The sequence below is a fragment of the Empidonax traillii genome, unplaced genomic scaffold (genome assembly GCF_003031625.1).
Source record: "Empidonax traillii isolate 1590-97213 ecotype Southwest subspecies unplaced genomic scaffold, ASM303162v1 scaffold5:size3517227, whole genome shotgun sequence".
Taxonomy (NCBI): domain Eukaryota; kingdom Metazoa; phylum Chordata; class Aves; order Passeriformes; family Tyrannidae; genus Empidonax; species Empidonax traillii.
The window spans coordinates 730,171-746,077 of NW_020955198.1; the positions used below are offsets into that span (position 1 = coordinate 730,171).

General features: G+C 60.8%; 1 protein-coding gene across 1 annotated transcript; it reads left to right on the forward strand.

Annotated features, from left to right (window-relative positions):
- The first annotated feature begins 374 nt into the window (after positions 1-374).
- OBSL1 (obscurin like 1) lies at positions 375-15,875 on the forward strand. The gene is made up of 25 exons (XM_027878662.1): positions 375-1,693; positions 2,467-2,736; positions 2,953-3,213; positions 3,555-3,860; positions 3,983-4,264; positions 4,354-4,629; positions 4,766-5,038; positions 7,577-7,849; positions 8,488-8,796; positions 9,078-9,353; positions 9,575-9,850; positions 9,940-10,215; positions 10,485-10,766; positions 11,479-11,754; positions 11,891-12,166; positions 12,249-12,515; positions 12,667-12,936; positions 13,019-13,285; positions 13,533-13,799; positions 14,134-14,246; positions 14,410-14,563; positions 14,665-14,826; positions 14,976-15,080; positions 15,209-15,475; positions 15,713-15,875. Exons 1-25 carry the CDS (start codon positions 652-654, stop codon positions 15,718-15,720), a joined length of 6,834 nt encoding a protein of 2,277 aa, XP_027734463.1. The 5' UTR covers positions 375-651; the 3' UTR covers positions 15,721-15,875.
- Positions 15,876-15,907: the final 32 nt, after the last annotated feature.

Sequence of the window (15,907 nt, forward strand, 5' to 3'; positions counted from 1 at the left end):
CCCACCCTGTGGGGTGGCCGCCGGGCACAGGGTGGGTCGTCTGCCCATCCAAGTCTGGGAGGAAGTACCCGGATTCAGCTGGGGCCTCGTGCCCGTGACAGCCTTGTGTCAGCACCTGCCTGCTGAGCCGGCCCAGATGCTGTAGGAATGCGGCTCTGCCACCACCCGATACTGCAGGAATGCCCGGCGGGTGGGGAGGGGGTGGGAGGGGGGCCCTCTTGCCTCTGTCGTCCCCCCGACCTCAGCAAGAAAGTGTCTGTGCTCTCTGTCTAGGCAGGGGTTGCCCGCTGCTCAAGCTTGAGTCCCCTCTGCAACCCTGGGGTAGGTAGGCTGTGAGTGCCCTGAGCCCTGGTGCAAAGAGCTGCTTTTTATCATCTCTCCTATTGCAGTGGGCTGGGAAATGGGTGATTTGGGTGAGGCAGGAGCATATCCAGTGCGGCTGAGCTGCTCAGAGAGAGGGTGATGCTCCTGCAGCATGGGGTCCATGCTGGGAGTTTTGCTCTGGGCGTGGGTCCCTCCTGGTGGGGCTCCACACTGGTCGGTCCTTTTGATAAAGCCTGAGCCCCCACCCTGGTCTGTCTGTATATCTCCGCAGACTGATGGTCCCCACTGCTGCTCCAGCCAGCTGCCTGCTGTGACCACAGGGAGGTGATGATGGAGGGGTTTGGGGGAGCCCCCAGGTTCCTGGCCTATCCACGTGCCTTCACTGTCCAAAGTGGCACTGATGTGGTCCTGAGCTGCCAGATCAGAGGTGATCCCCAGCCAAGCATTCTCTGGGAAAAGGATAAGAACCCCATCGAGCCCTCAGGCCGTTTCCATATGGAGAGCAAGGGGGACCTGTACAGCCTGCTGGTGTCTGGTGCCAGACCCCAGGACAGTGGGCTCTACATCTGCAAGGCCAAGAACAGCATTGGTGAGACTTATGCTGCCACTGCACTCAGTGTGGAGGCGGCAGAGCCCCGAGAGGAAGAGGGATGCTTGGGTAGTGAGGCACCCGCTTTCCTCATTGCCCCCTCGTCCATGAGGGTGTGCCGGGGGGAGGATGTGATGTTCACCTGCAGAGTGTCTGGGCAGCCCTGCCCAGTGCTGGAGTGGGAGAAGGATGGGCACAAGCTCTCCGACCTCTTTGAGAGCAGTCACTTTGCAGTGGGGCAGAAGCCTGAGGACTGGCACTTCCTGAAGTTGTTTGGTGCCCGGCCCCCAGACGGGGGTGTGTATGTCTGCCGGGCACGCAGTGGCTCCCGGGAGGCCCTGGCTGCTGCTGTGCTCCTGGTCGAACCCCAGGCACCGCTGGATGGGCTTCCCAATGGCTCTCCTGCTAACGGTCCCGAGCCAGTGGTGGAGCAGCAGCGGCGGCGGCAGCAAACAATGGGACGGCGCATGGGACCAGAGATCTGGGTGCCCAACGGCACAGTGCCGGCCAGGGTGCCGGCAGCTAAGGCATTTGCCGTGAGCGTGGGGAAGCACGCCAAGTTCCGCTGCTACGTTACTGGCAAGCCCAAGCCAGAGATCGTCTGGAAGAAGGATGGTGAGCCCCTCACCCCTGGCCGCAGGCATCTCATCTATGAGGACCGGGAGGGCTACTTCATCCTCAAGGTGCTGTACTGCAAGCCGCAGGACCAGGGGCTGTACATGTGCACAGCTTCCAACACTGCTGGCCAGACCCTCAGTGCAGTGCAGCTCCAGGTGAAAGGTAGGAGCGTGTCCAAGCAGTGCCAGGGGTGGCTGGCCTCTGGGTGGGTCCAGGGAGTTTTGTCTGGTAGGAGTTTGTCTATGTGGGAGTGGGAGCCCAGCATCTCTAGGCTCCCTCCTGCCCTGTGCAGCCAGGGTCACCTCAGGCTCCTCAGGATAGAGCTGTGGGCTGGAAGCAGCAGATACTGGGCTCCTCTGTGAGCTGTGCCCCCCTCCATGTCCCTCTCTTCTTTCAAACAGAGAGGTGGCCTCTCGGGATGGCTGTGGGTGTCCAGCCATGAACAGGGAAGGGGGACAGTGCCTTGGTGACAAATTCCCCTGGAAATGCTGAGTGATTTTGGCAGGCAGCCCTGCAGGGCAAGGCTCCAACCATCTACACTGACAGCAGCCCCGTCCCCCCTGAGCCACCCTGCCAGCTGAAGAGAACCCATAGCTGGAGTGGCCCTGACCCTGGTGCAGTCCCTGCCTGTGCACCCTACTGCTCCCTTCTGCTAAAATACTTACCACAGTGTGTTGTCTTCCATGCTCCTGCATCCCCCAAAACTCCCCACTGAGATGCTGGGGGCATCCCTGGGTCTCCCCAGGCTGTGTTATGGTTCTCCCTGCTCTGGAGGATGCGTTTCTCAAGACAGTGTCCATCTTATGCAGGCCAAAGGAGAGAAAAGAGGAGGGCCAAGGGCTCAGTGCTCTTTGTGAGCTGGGAACAAGTGAGCAAAGGGCCGTGGTGAGTGCTGTACCCTGCACACCCTCAGCTCCTGTCTCTTCTGATGGCAGAGCACCGGCTGCGGTTCCAGGTGCAACTGGCAGATGTGGAGGTGGCAGAACGAGAGGATGCTGTGTTGGAGTGCCAGGTACCACTGGAGACCATCCCCACTGCCTGGTACCTGGAGGACAGGGAACTGCAGCCCAGCCACAAGTACATAATGGAAGAGCAAGGGGTGGTGCGGCGCCTGACCATCCGCGATGCCCGCACTGACGACGATGGCATCTACCTCTGCCAGATGAAGGACAAGGGGCGTAGCATCGCCGAGGTCTCTGTCCGAGGTGGGGGTCAGGTCTCTGGTGGCATGGCTTTTTTTTTCTCATCCCCCTCCTTGCCAGGGTCCCCATTGCCCCTGCACTTTCCTTCCCTTCATTTGGCTGTGGTGCCTACTGCTGCCCCTCCTTCTCCCCCTGCCCTCCTCCTCCTCTTTCCCACCTCAAAGAGCCCACTCTTTTGCCCAGCATCCCTCCCCAGCTTACATATATCTCTTTCCATAGGGGTGATTGTGAAACGGCTGCCACGGAAGTTGGATGTGATGGAGGGGGAGAATGCAGTTTTCTGTGTGGAGACACAGGATGAGGGAGAGAGGACCTGCTGGAGCAGGGATGGGCTACAGCTGCGGGAGTCACCCCGCACTGTGCTGAAGAGCTTCGGCAGGACACACCTCCTGGTGCTGGTGCACGTCACCCGCCAGGACGCGGGCATCATCTCCTTCACTGTCAGGGAGTCGCAGACATCCTCCCAGCTCCGGGTCAAGTGTAAGCTGCAGGCTTGAAGGGGTCCCATGTCCTCTCTCCTGCCCATTCATGGAGGATGATAAAGAGTGGGAGGTGGAATGGGCACCCAGTATGCTGGGGATGTGATGCTGTGATGTTTTTTTGGGGGAAGGGAGCATTTAGCAGGGTTCCAGAACCCCAGCCTCAGTGACGCTCACAAACCCCTGTAACTAGCACCACGCTACACAGCAGCAAGACCATTGCCTCCATCAAAGAGAGGATCCCCAAAGAAACAGACTGTGTAGCCCCACTCAACCCTTCTGCCACCCCACCCAGAGTCTCATTGCCATCCCCAAACAGACAACATGGGCTGTGACTTGCAGGTGTGAAGCACGATCCTCCGAGCGCGCCGGTGGCAGCTGAGATGAGCGTGGTGGAGAGCAACACGGCTCTGCTGACCTGGTGTCCTGCACCCGATGCCCACCTCCACCCTGCCAGCCGCTACCTGCTGGAGCGGCGTGAGGCAGTGGGGGGTGAGTGGGTGCAGTGCCTGGCCACCGACCTGCCCGGCTGTGTGCGGGTGCTGGGTGACAGCGTGCCCCGCGAGGCCGACTACTGCTTCCGTATCCGCGCCACCAACAAGCATGGCACGAGCAGCCCCGTGGAATTCCCCGGCTCCGTGCACCTTGGTGAGGATGCCGAGCCAGGGACTTCCACCTGGGAGCTGGGTCTCCCCAGGGGTGAGCTGGGATGTTGTGCTACAGCGTGCTGGTAGTCAGTGCCGCTGGGGCTCAGTCTGGCTGTGCTCCAGTCCCGGCAGCTCGCCTGGAGAGGGGTCTGCAGGATGTGCGGGTGCGGGACGGCGAGGACGCACAATTCTCCCTGGAGCTGTCAGCTGCAGTGCACGGCTCCTGGTTCTTCAATGGTGCCAGGCTGGGCGAGGAGGAGGAGGATGCAGAAGGTCGGTGCAGGATGCAGCACCGCAGGATGGAGCACTCGCTGCTGATTCGGGGAGCACGGCTGGCTGACAGTGGGGCCCAGGTCACCTTTGTGTCTGGTGGAGTGCGGGACTCAGCCACGCTGCATGTGCAAGGTAAGCGGGACGCTTGTCTGGTGTCCTGCCGGGACCCTAACATCGTGAGCTCTCTTGGATGCTTCTCATCTCTTTGCGATGTCTCTCAGCCCCGCAGGTCCGTATTGCCCCAGTGCCCGAGGCTGAGCGGCTCCGGGAGGTGCCAACAGGACTGCCCGTGCTGCTGGAATGTCAGGTGTCCAACCCGGATGCCCCTGTCTGCTGGCTGAAGGACGGTGAGGCCGTGCCTCTGGATGACGTTATCGTAGTGCAGGCAGAGGGCTGCGTGCGGAGGCTGCTCCTCCGCTCAGCGAGTCCCGCGGACACTGGTGTGTACACCTGTGATGCTGGGGATGATGCTGTGAGCTTTGCGGTGACCGTGACCGGTGAGCTGGGGACTGCATATGGGAGCCTGGATCCCACCTCCTGATAGTGCTCCTACTCTTCTTCTCACCCCCATGATGGGGCTGAAAGCTGCAGCCAGTTGGGTACCCATGCTGAGCCCCACATTATCCTTGGCAGATGTGCCAGTGAGGATCATCAGCTCCAATGAGGAGGCCACTCACACCTACGTGGCAGGGCAGCGTGTGGAGCTGTGGTGCCAGCTGTCCCGCCTGGCAGCCCCGGTGCACTGGTACAAGGACGGAGAGGAGGTGGAGATGGATGAGAGCCTGGTGCTGGAGCAGGAGGGGCTGCGGTGTCGGCTGGTGCTGCCCTGTGCCCAGCCACAGGACACAGGGGAGTTCGTCTGTGATGCCGGTGGGGACTCTGCCTTCTACACCATCACTGTAGAAGGTGGGTGTGATGCAGGAGGTCTGGCAGGGTCTCAGTGGCCTTTCTTTGGTGGTGCAGGGTGCCACAGCATGTGCATGCTGCTGTCAGTATTGCTGTCACTTGCTGCTATGGGATGCTTGTCAGATATGCTCTTGCCGAGTCCTCACCAGCAGTTTGGTTGGTTGGTTGGCTGGTTGGAATCTTTGTGGCACATTTGGTGCATAAAACCACCCAGACTGACTGCCAGAGGGAACAGCTTGCTCTGCTTGTCCAAAACACTAGAGCACTCGAGGTCACCCAGCACCTCCATACCAGGGTGTTTTCCAGACCTCTGTCATGGCCAGTAACCAAACCCTCCTTCAAAGTCCTAAAAATAGTGGGTTGGGCACCTGGCGTGGGGTGACTCACGGTTGGACATCACTCTGATGGACAGAATTAATTGCTGACCTGAAAATTAGTGGTTGCCTGGAGACCAGTGATTGGGGGTGTTTGCCGGGTAGGAGCAGGGGACAGCATCCCGCAGCGGCTGCCTCGGCTGTGGAGCGGCTGCTGGAGCAGCTGCTGGCATCTCTGGCTGGCAGAAGATAATGAAAGCTGAAAGCGAGTGAAAGGCTTCCCCTTGCTGGCCCTGAAACCCACATCCCACAACCACAGGAAGGTGACTGGGGGCAGAGCTAAAGCCTAGTTAAAAAGCTCTGTTACCACAGTGGTAAAGCCTCACTGTGGTGTTAACATGGGACAAAGGGCCAAAGTTGGTGGCGGAGGATGTAAGTGAAGATGGGATGAGTGATAGGAGTTGCTTGAAGAGTCAATGAAGTAGTGACTGCTGGGAAGGTGAGGAAAGGAGGTTCTTTAGTGAGATAAAGGCAAAATCACTAGTGGGAAGGACAGGCAGTGTGGTCTTTGGGCAGAGGCAGGACTCATTGTCTGCCCTGCGGATGTGTGGGGCATGGAGATCTCTGCTTCCTTTGGGTAGGGGGGGGAACACCATCTGCTGAGGCTCAGCCTTTTGGCTGAGCGGCTTTGCATAACTTCAACAGAAGGGTCTTAGGGAAGCTGGCTTGGTTCGATCTGGATTTGGACATTGATGTCACCAGCAGGGCTGGGGGTGGGTGACAGGAGGCTCAGGCTGACACCTCTCTGGCACAAGTGCCAAGCTGGCTGCTGCAGTCAAGCACTGCTGTGGCATGCTTGGGTTTCCCCGAGGCATCCCAGTTATCCCCCATGGGGCTGCTGTGGCATGGAGCATGTCTGCCTCAAGCCTGGCCACCCCTGCGCACCTCTGGGTTTTACGGCAGCTGCTGAGTGCTGGAGCTCCCTCAGAGCTGGTGAGAAGCTGAGGCCAGAGCGGTGTTGCCTGCTGAGGGCTGGCACATTGCCCCCTCCTTGCTTTGGTGCTGCTCAACATCTCCAGTTGCACTTCAACGATGTGATTGCTTTTAGCAGGCCCAGGGAGAGCGGCAGCCACCAGCTGTTTGATCAGACAGCCAGGCGGATGCAGGCTCAGCGTGTGGCAGGTTAATCGCTGCAAACTGGCGCCGCACCGTTCTTGTGCGCTGCGGGGCTGTGGTGTGCTGCTGGGGCTGGGCATCATAGCTGGGAACCATCTGGGAAGTTTCTAGGCTGCATGCCTGGTATGGGGCAGCTGTGGGCTCTGAGAAGGGCATGCTGCTGCTTGTGTGCTCTGGTGCTGGCTGTACCTCATGCCTGCCTGGAGCCATGGGCTGGAAGAACACCCAAGGCAGAGTCCAGGCCAGCTGCAGCTGGCTGCAATGCATCTGGCTGGACAGGTGGTGCTGGCTGTGAGTAGCATCCTGACCTTCTCCCAGGAGGGCTAGTCACCTAAAATTTGTACTGGGAGCCCCCCTGCCTTTAGATCTCTGACTCAAGTCAGGGGGAAGATGTGAGCAGTGGCACTCATTTCATGTGTAACCCATTAATGGTGGTGTTCAGTGATCACTGCAATCTGGAATTGGGTCCTGGGTCCTGGTGAGACAGAGGAATGGGGCTGCTGGTCATAAGTAAGCCATATGCTTGCACTGCAGCATTAGAAAATGCCAAAGCTGAGGCAAGAGAGGAACACCAGCTGGCCCCTGGTGGCCTCTGAAATGGAGAGACAGGCAGAGAAGTGGGCACCCCCGGTAGAGCAGCCACGGGAGCTGGTGCTGACACCACAGACAGTAATTAGCAGTGCTGGCATTTGCTAATGAGGTGCTTACTTACCCACAACCTCCATTCACATCCCTCAGCTCTGTTACAGGGCAGAGTAGGACAGGTACTATGGGTACCACAGGTGTGAGGGCATGGCAGCAACTTACAGCCAGCTTGAAGCCAGGTACTCCTCCTGGGTGTGATGGGTAAGGAGAAGAGGGAGACCCGGGTAGATCTGTGTGCCTGCTCCATAGAAGCTTGTGCTATGTAGGCTGTGGATGAGGTGGTGCCTTCCAGCTTTAAAGCCAACAAGCTGGTGAAACCATCACTCCACACAGGGCTGTGACTGCCACTATCACTGGCTCTGGTCTTTACATCCTGGCTGAACCCCCTGTCTCTCCCTGACAGAGGCCCCGGTGAGGATTGTCAGTTCCAATGAGGGAGCCCCCCATGCCTACGTGGCCGGGCAGCGTGTGGAGCTGTGGTGCCAGCTGTCCCGCCTGGCAGCCCCGGTGCACTGGTACAAGGACGGAGAGGAGGTGGAGATGGATGAGAGCCTGGTGCTAGAGCAGGAGGGGCTGCAGTGCCGGCTGGTGCTGCCCTGCGCCCGGCCACAGGACACAGGGGAGTTCGTCTGTGACGCTGGCGGGGACTCTGTCTTCTACACTGTCACCGTGGCAGGTGGGTGCTACACACACCTGCATCCCTATTTCCCTTCTCCCTCTGCCCCAGCTCCATGCTCACACTGTGGCTGCAGCACCTCAGCTGCCCCTCGCCTCCTTGTGAGCAGCTCCTTGCCCATGCCCCTGGGACACAAGCAGGGGCAGGCCAGCTTCTCTGTTTCCTAGAGCCTGGTGCCACACTGCCCCTCTACACCCCAAGGCACAAACAGCTGCCTGCCCGTGGTTTATTCTACCTCACACATCAGCCCTGGTGTTCCCTCAGCTTGCAGGGCTGGAAAATCCAAGTGACATGGGGTCTTGGTCCTCTCAGCCCCGCAGGTCCACATCACCCCAGTGCCTGAGGCACAGCAGCTCCGGGAGGTGCTGGCAGGGCTGCCCTTGGTGCTGGAGTGCGAAGTGTCCCCCCCAGATGCCCCTGTGCACTGGATGAAGGACGGCAAGGCCGTGGTCCCAACCCAGGTCCTGGCCATCTGCTCAGAGGGATGCTCGCAGAGGCTGCACATCGCTGCAGCCACACCATCTGACTCAGGAGTGTACACCTGCCATGCTGGGGACGATGCTGCCAGCTTCAGGGTGACCGTGAGCGGTGGGTGAGCTGCCCCAGTGGATGCCTGTCTTCACGTGGGCATAACTCAGCACCACAGCTGAGCCTCACTATGTGTCCCCCAACAGAGGTACCAGTGAGGATTGTCAGTTCCAACGAGGAGGCCCCCCACTCCTACGTGGCTGGGCAGCGTGTGGAGCTGTGGTGCCAGCTGTCCCGTCCAGTGGCCCCAGTGCGCTGGTACAAGGATGGGGAGGAAGTGGAGGTGGATGAGAGCCTGGTGCTGGAGCAGGAGGGGCTGCGGTGTCGGCTGGTGCTGCCCTGTGCCCGGCCACAGGACACGGGGGAGTTTATCTGCGACGCTGGAGATGCATCTGTCTCCTACCCCGTCTTGGTGGCAGGTTGGTGGCACAGCAGGGACATCCTGGGAAGGGCAGCACTGCCCCAGCTCTGTGCTGTGGGGTCCCCAGCCCTGCTCCCTACCCTCAGCATTATGCAGCTGTATCTGTGTGCCTACTGCCCCTGCCCTCAAACAGCTCCTGCCTCTTTGCACTGGGGTGAGACACAGTAGCATCTGTGCAGCCTCTGGGGAACAGGGGCACAGGTGACAGTAAGCTGGGACAGGAGACCCAGGAGCAGTGCAGCGAGCAGGTCTCACACCCTTCCTCCACACCCCTGGCAGAACCACCAGTGAGGATCCTGCACCCTCCACAGCGCTCACAGGAGCTGCTGGTTCAGGCACCGGGGCGCGTGGAGCTGCGGTGCGAGCTCTCTGTGCCAGATGCTCCTGTGTGCTGGTTCAAGGATGGGCTGGAGGTGGATGAGACTGACAACCTTCTGCTGCTGGTGGAGGGGGCCTGGCGCTGTCTCTTCATCCCCAAGAGCAGCATGGAGGACACAGGCGAGTACATCTGCGAGAGCAAGGATGAGGCCGTCTCCTTTGACGTCAAGGTGTCAGGTCAGTGGAGACCCGGGAGCAGGGAGGTGCTGATGTGGTTCTGGCTGCAGGGTGTGTCCCAGCCGGGGGGAGGGGACTGGCTCCTCCGCGGTAATGAAGCCAATGGGTGCCTACTGATGGGGCCACCAGTGCGGTCGCTCACCTGGGGCTGGCAGCAGAGGAGTGTCCAGGGCCACGATGTCCCTGCACTGCTTTGCATCACAGACATGCCATCCCTGCAGAGCCGCCAGTGAGGATACTGCAGCCCTGCAGACCTGTCCCTGTCATGACGGTGTCCCTGGGGGAGACAGTGACACTGTGCTGTGAGCTGTCCCGTGTGGATGCACCTGTGTGCTGGGCCAAGGAGGACATCAGGCTGGAGGCTGGGGGCAGCCTGGTCCTGGAAGAGGAGGGTGCCTATCGCCGGCTGCTCATCCCTGCTGCTCAAGCCGAGCACTCTGGAAAATACACCTGTGACACTGCCAATGACACAGTGACCTTCACTGTCCAAGTGTTGGGTAAGCAAGAGGCTAGTGGAGAGCCTGGTGGGAAGTGCTGGGTGCACAGACCCCAGAGACCCCAGCTCTGTTGGTGCTGGATGCTGCAGATCCGCTGGTCACAATCCTGGAGAGGGATGTCCTGCTGACCCATCGGCACTGCCGGGCCATGGAGGACCTGGTGCTGGAGGTGCACCTCTCACACGCCCACGGCGAAGTGAAGTGGTACAAGGATGGAGAGAAGCTGCAGGACACGGGGCGTGTGCGGCTGGAGGAGGATGGGGCACGCCGATCCCTTGTGATCCTGGGTACCACGGGCAGGGATGCAGGGGAGTACCTCTGTGACACCGGTGATGACAGCATCGTCTTCTTCATCACTGTAGAAGGTGAGCAAGAGCTGCCAGTGGGGATGGCCAGGGGGGGCAAGGACTCAAGGACTGAAGTGGGTCTGTGACTGCTGCCAGGGCAGTGTGGGGCTGGGCTGGGTGGCAGTGAGCACAGGGAGGCTGTTAGGGGGCACATGGGGAGCAGGCCTGTGTGGTGGCCTCATGGAAACCCCAGCGCTGCCCAGCTGCAGCCAGAGAAGTCTGAACAGAGTCTGGCCATTGCAACACCTGGCACAGGCTGCTCCTGTGGTGACAGTCCATCTCTTCAGTCCCAGAGCCACCAGTGACCATCGTGGGCAGCACAGGCACTGTGGTACATCGCTGCCTGGTGGCCGGGGAGGATCTAGTGATGGCTTGTGAGCTCTCCCGTCCCGACGCCATTGTGCGCTGGCTCCGGAATGGCCATGAGGTGCATCCAGGTGAACGGGTGCAGATTGAGGCCCGTGGGGTGCTGCGACAGCTCACCATCCATGGGGCACAGCCCAGCGACTCGGGGTGCTACATCTGTGACGCTGCCAGTGACCGCATGGTGACAAATGTGGAGGTGTCGGGTGAGCTGGCTCAGCACCCTGGGGACCCTCAGTGCGGTGGGATCATGCCACAGACCTGGGTGAAGGGAGGGGATGCCTATGTGATCCCACTGATAGCAGAGGACAGGGTGGCAAGCATGTTGGGGAGGGTAGGAGCCCTGTCTCCAACCCTACAGGCGTTGTTGGTCAGAAAGGGACACGTCAGGGTTGTGGTGAGACATGTCCCTGCTGCCTCCCCCAGCCAGGGGCTGTTTAAATTTAGCCTTGGCTGGTTCCCAGGCGCCGCTCCTCCTGCTTTGGCTGCCAAAGGCTGAACTGAGCCCAGGCCCTTATCAGCTGGAGATGGTGGGCTGGACAGGGTGGGAAAGGGCGTGGTGCAGGCAGGAGCCCTGGCTCTCCAGCAAGGTGTTCAGGATGTCGGGGGGGGGGGCACACCAAAATTAATGGTCCCAACCCTGCAGCTGAGCTACCTGTGCAGGGAGTGATGCAGAAGTGACAGGCTGTGCTGATATCCTTACCTGGGTTCCATTCCTTGCGTGGACTCTGAGCTGCCAGACCCCTCCAGCCTGCGTGCCTGTCCCACCATGACCCCCAGCCAGCCCCACAGTCCTCCCAGTCCTCCTCCACGCTGACTCATTGAGGGATCGCCTCTGCTTGCAGTGGTCCTGTCCCTGCACTGCCTCACACTATGGGGGACATTCCTGAGCCCTGCCTTGTCCCCTGTGCCCCTCAGCTCGGCCCGTATGCATTGTCAACAAGGAGGAGGTGCAGAGTCCGCTGGAGGTGCAGGAGGGGGACAGTGTGACACTGGTGGCTCGGCTGTCCCCGGAGACAGCGACAGTGCAGTGGCAGAAGGATGGACAGAGGCTGTGCTCAGGTGGGCGGCTGCTGGTGTGCAGTGAGGGTCCCACGCGCAGCCTCACCATCAAGCAAGCGGAGTTGGGTGATGGTGGCATCTTTCTCTGTGACGCTGGTGATGATGAGGTGCATTTCACACTGCACGTGAAAGGTGAGCCTGGAGGTGTCCCTCACCCATGTCAGGGGCAGGAGCAGTCCACTGCCTCACGCCAGCATGGTTTGTACCCCCATTCTGTGTTGGTGCCACTGCCAGGGGCATGGCTGAGCCCAGTGCTCCCCTGGCACAGAGGCGCCCATGTTGTTCGTGAACAAACGGGAGGAGCAGGAGAAGCTGCTGGTGCTGGAGGGTGGCAGTGCTGTGCTTTCTGCCATCACCTCCACCGAGCGATCTGATGTCACCTGGCTGGGCCCGCAGCAAGCAGTGGTGAGTGGTGAGCGCTGTGAGCTGCGTCAGGAGGGCCGCGTGCACAGCCTCATCCTCCACAGCGTGGCCGTGGAGGACGCCGGCATCTACACCTGCCTCTCACCCCACGACCAGATGCAGTTCGACGTGAGCGTCAGAGGTGGGCAGCTGGGGGACAGTGGGGTTCCTGGGGAGCCCCTGCTGTGGCAGCAGGTGCTGACATGGGGGGTTTGACTGTGCAGAGCTGCGGGTGAAGTTCCTGCGTGGGCTGTCAGATGTGCGAGCACGGCAGGGTGAGCGGGTGGTGCTGTGGTGTGAGCTTTGCAAGCCGCGGGGCGATGTGGTGTGGCGGAAGGATGGGCGGGTGCTGGCGCCTGGCCCCCGCTGGCAGATGATGGCAGAGGGACGGGAACGCTCGCTGGTGCTGAGCCACGTGGAGCCCGGGGATGCCGGCGAGTACTGCTGCGAGTCCAACGATGACCAAACACTGGCAACGCTGACAGTGCAGGGTGAGCCCAAGGCTTGACCACCACCCTGGGGACCCTTATGCCGTAGGGGTGGCAGGGAAGCTGGGCACAGTGATGTCAGGGCTGCAGGGATAATCAGCGGCTCTGCAGGACAGAGAGTCCCCGGTGCTGAGCCCTGACACCCTGGCTGTAGTCCCCAGGGTTGTGGAGATCATCATGGAGCTGCAAAGCCTGACAGTGCTGGAGGGGGAGGACGCCACCTTCAAGTGCCTGGTGTCCCCTGAGGATGTGGCTGTGACATGGCAGCTGAATGGCCAGCCCGTGGTCCCCAGCGAGCAGCTGCTGGTGACAAGGAGTGGGCTGTGCCACAGCCTCACCCTCCGGCAGTGCCAGCCAGGGGATGCAGGCACGGTGACAGCCAACGCTGAGGGTCTGGTGAGCACAGCCCGTCTGAGTGTACAAGGTGAGGGGGAAGGAGGCAGCTGGGGTTCAGCCCGAGGCACAGCCCTGGGGCAAGCTGCTGACCCAGCGTATGGGCCGTGCAGAGGCACAGGTGCTGTTCGTGCGGAAGCTGCAGGACATGGTGGCAGAGGAGCAGGGGGATGTGTGCCTGGAGGTGGAGGTGAGCCACGAGGCCGCTGAGGTGCAGTGGCTGAAGCAGGGCGTCCTCCTCCAGCCAAGCAGCAAGTACGTGCTGCAGGAGTCGGGGTGCCTGCGCACCCTCACCATCCACTGCCTTGGCCCTGCTGACCGCGGCACCTACCGCTGCGAGAGCCTGCATGACCGCACGCAGGCCAAGCTCTGCGTGGAGCGTGAGTACCATGCTGGGGGTGGGGATGGAAGGTGACATGGATGGGGATGGGAATGGGGAGGGCACCCAACTGCTGCGATGGGAGAGGGTGGGCAGAGCTGGTACTTGGCTGGAAGGTGGTGGAGCAGAGAGGTAGGTGAGTGTGTGGGCGGGGGTGGGAGCCTGGTATAAATGGCTGGAATTAAGAGTATTGATCCAGCAAGCACAGGCTGGGCAGACACCTACTCATAGATATGGGTCTCTCGCAGCCCGGAAAGTGTCGATCCAGACACCACTGGCAGATGTGGAGACTTTTGAGAAGGAAACAGCCACCTTCCATCTGGAGCTGTCTCACCCTGGTGTGCCTGGGGTCTGGACGCGGGATGGCATCCGGGTGAAGCCCAGTGGCACATGCCGGATCAGTACCACGGGCTGTGGGCACAGCCTGACGCTGGAGAGGCTGGCGCTGGAGGACTCAGGCACCATCACCTTCACTGCTGACACCCTGCGCTGCAGTGCCCAGCTGCGTGTGCGGGGTACGGTCCCTGGGGTAGGCTAGGGGTGCATGGCACTGGTACTGTCTGTCCTGCAGCTGTTCAGTACTGGGGGAGATTCCAGGACTGAGCTGAGCCACCCTGGGCCCATGCTGTCAAGTGTCCCCCTCTTGTCAGGGAGGAGATGTGAGCTGGGCAGTGGGTCCAGCCAGAGTCTGGGTTCAGAGGCGGCTGCACCACCACTGATGAGTGCTTGTCTATGGTGGTGTCTTGAGAAGTGCCACTCACCCCAGGCTGAAATGACCTAGGGACAGATACCCTTCTCTGCATTTCTTTGCCCTACCAAACCTTCCTGCCCTGTGTCCTGCCTCCTCAGAGCCTCCAGTCACTATGATGAGGGTCCCACGAGACCTGGGGGTCCCAGAGACAGGGGTTGCCACCTTCGAGTGTGAGTTGTCTCGCCCCAATGCAGAAGTGAAATGGTTCAAGGTGAGGGTTTGCCCCAACCCCCTCCAGAAGTGCCAGGCCATGTCCTCTTCCCTGCTTTGTCCTCTGGTTGTTGCCCTCCCTGACAGGGCTGCAGGCAGGGTGGATGGGGGCAAAGCAGCAGGATGCTGCCTGCTTGTCCTCTTGAGCAACTGCCTCTGCGCAGGATGGACAGGAGCTGCGGCCAGGGCCCCACTGCCGCATCTACTCCGCGGGCCGGCGCCGCATCCTGCAGCTGAGCCGCTGTGAGCTGGCCGACGCAGGCAGCTACACCTGCGACGCAGGCGACTGCCAGGCCTCTGCCACGCTGCACGTCCAGGGTACAGTCACTCAGCTCCTGGGGCTGTGTGCACCCCCAAACCCTACATAGCCTGCCCCCCCTCACTCTTGGCTGCCCTGGCACCCTGCCCCTTATCTGCAGAGCGCCAGGTCCATATTGTGCAGGAGCTGCAGGAGGTCCAGGTGCGGGAAGGTGACAACGCCATCTTCACCTGCGAGGTGTCACACGGGGATGTGAAGGGCGAGTGGTTCCGGGATGGGGAGAAAATCAAGGTTTCCAGCACAGTGAAGATACGGCAAGAAGGTGGGGTTGCAAGTAGTCCCACACCTGGTTTGGGGCTGGGAGGGGGTGAATTCAAGCAAGGGGAGTTGGCGTGGACAAAAGGGGGTCTCTGCCCCCTCCTGATATGGGTGCCAACTGCTGTCCTCTCGAGCCAGCCTCTCCCTCCCCAGGGACCAGGCATTTCCTGTTGTTCTGTGGTGCGAGCCCTGAGGACCAGGGACTCATCTGCTTCGCAGCTGGGACAGCCACCTCTGAGGCCAGTCTGCATGTGGAAGGTACCAGTGCAGGCTGTGGGGTCAGGCTGGGCTCCAGCATCAGGGCTAGGGTGCACCAGGTCAGCTTGTGGTGTCCCCACGGGAGCCCACTCACCCTGCAATGCTGACACCCTGCCCCTTCCCGACAGCGCTGCCCATCCGGATTGTGAAGCCACTGCGGGACAAGACAGTGTTGGCGAGGCACAAGGCAACTTTGGAGTGCACAGTGTCCCATGCCCGGGGCCGGGTGCGTTGGCTCCGTGGGGACACTGAGATCTTTGCGGGTGACAAGTATGAGATCTGCAATCTGGACTGCTACCGCACACTCATCATCCACCGTGTGGGGCCGGAGGATGAGGACTCGTACACCTGTGATGCCTTTGATGACCGTTCCACTGCCCGGCTCCTGGTAGAGGGTGAGTGGGCACCTAGGGGGGCATCACTGGGAGCTGGCAGTGCTCATGTGCCTTGCAGTGCAGGGACACCAGAGGCCCTGTCCCCATGTCCCGCTGCTTGCAAGAGTCTGAATGCTGGTGTGGGGGAACAGGCTGAATATGGGGCCAGGGGTCTGTGCCTCCTTGTTTGGGATCCACCTTTTGGGTGCCCCACTAGCTCTGGCAATGCTCCAGCTCTGACTCCCGTTGTTCCCACAGGGAGCTAGAAGCCAGGATGCGGCACTCAGGGCCTCTACACAGACAGACTGATGCTGCTGCTGGGAGATGGAATCACGCTTCCGCCAGCACATACAGACACACGGACACCATCCCATGCCTGCTCCAGCCTCAGGGCTTTGCATTAAACAGCCTTTTTTTCTGACATGGTTTCTTCCATGACAGCGAATCAGGGTC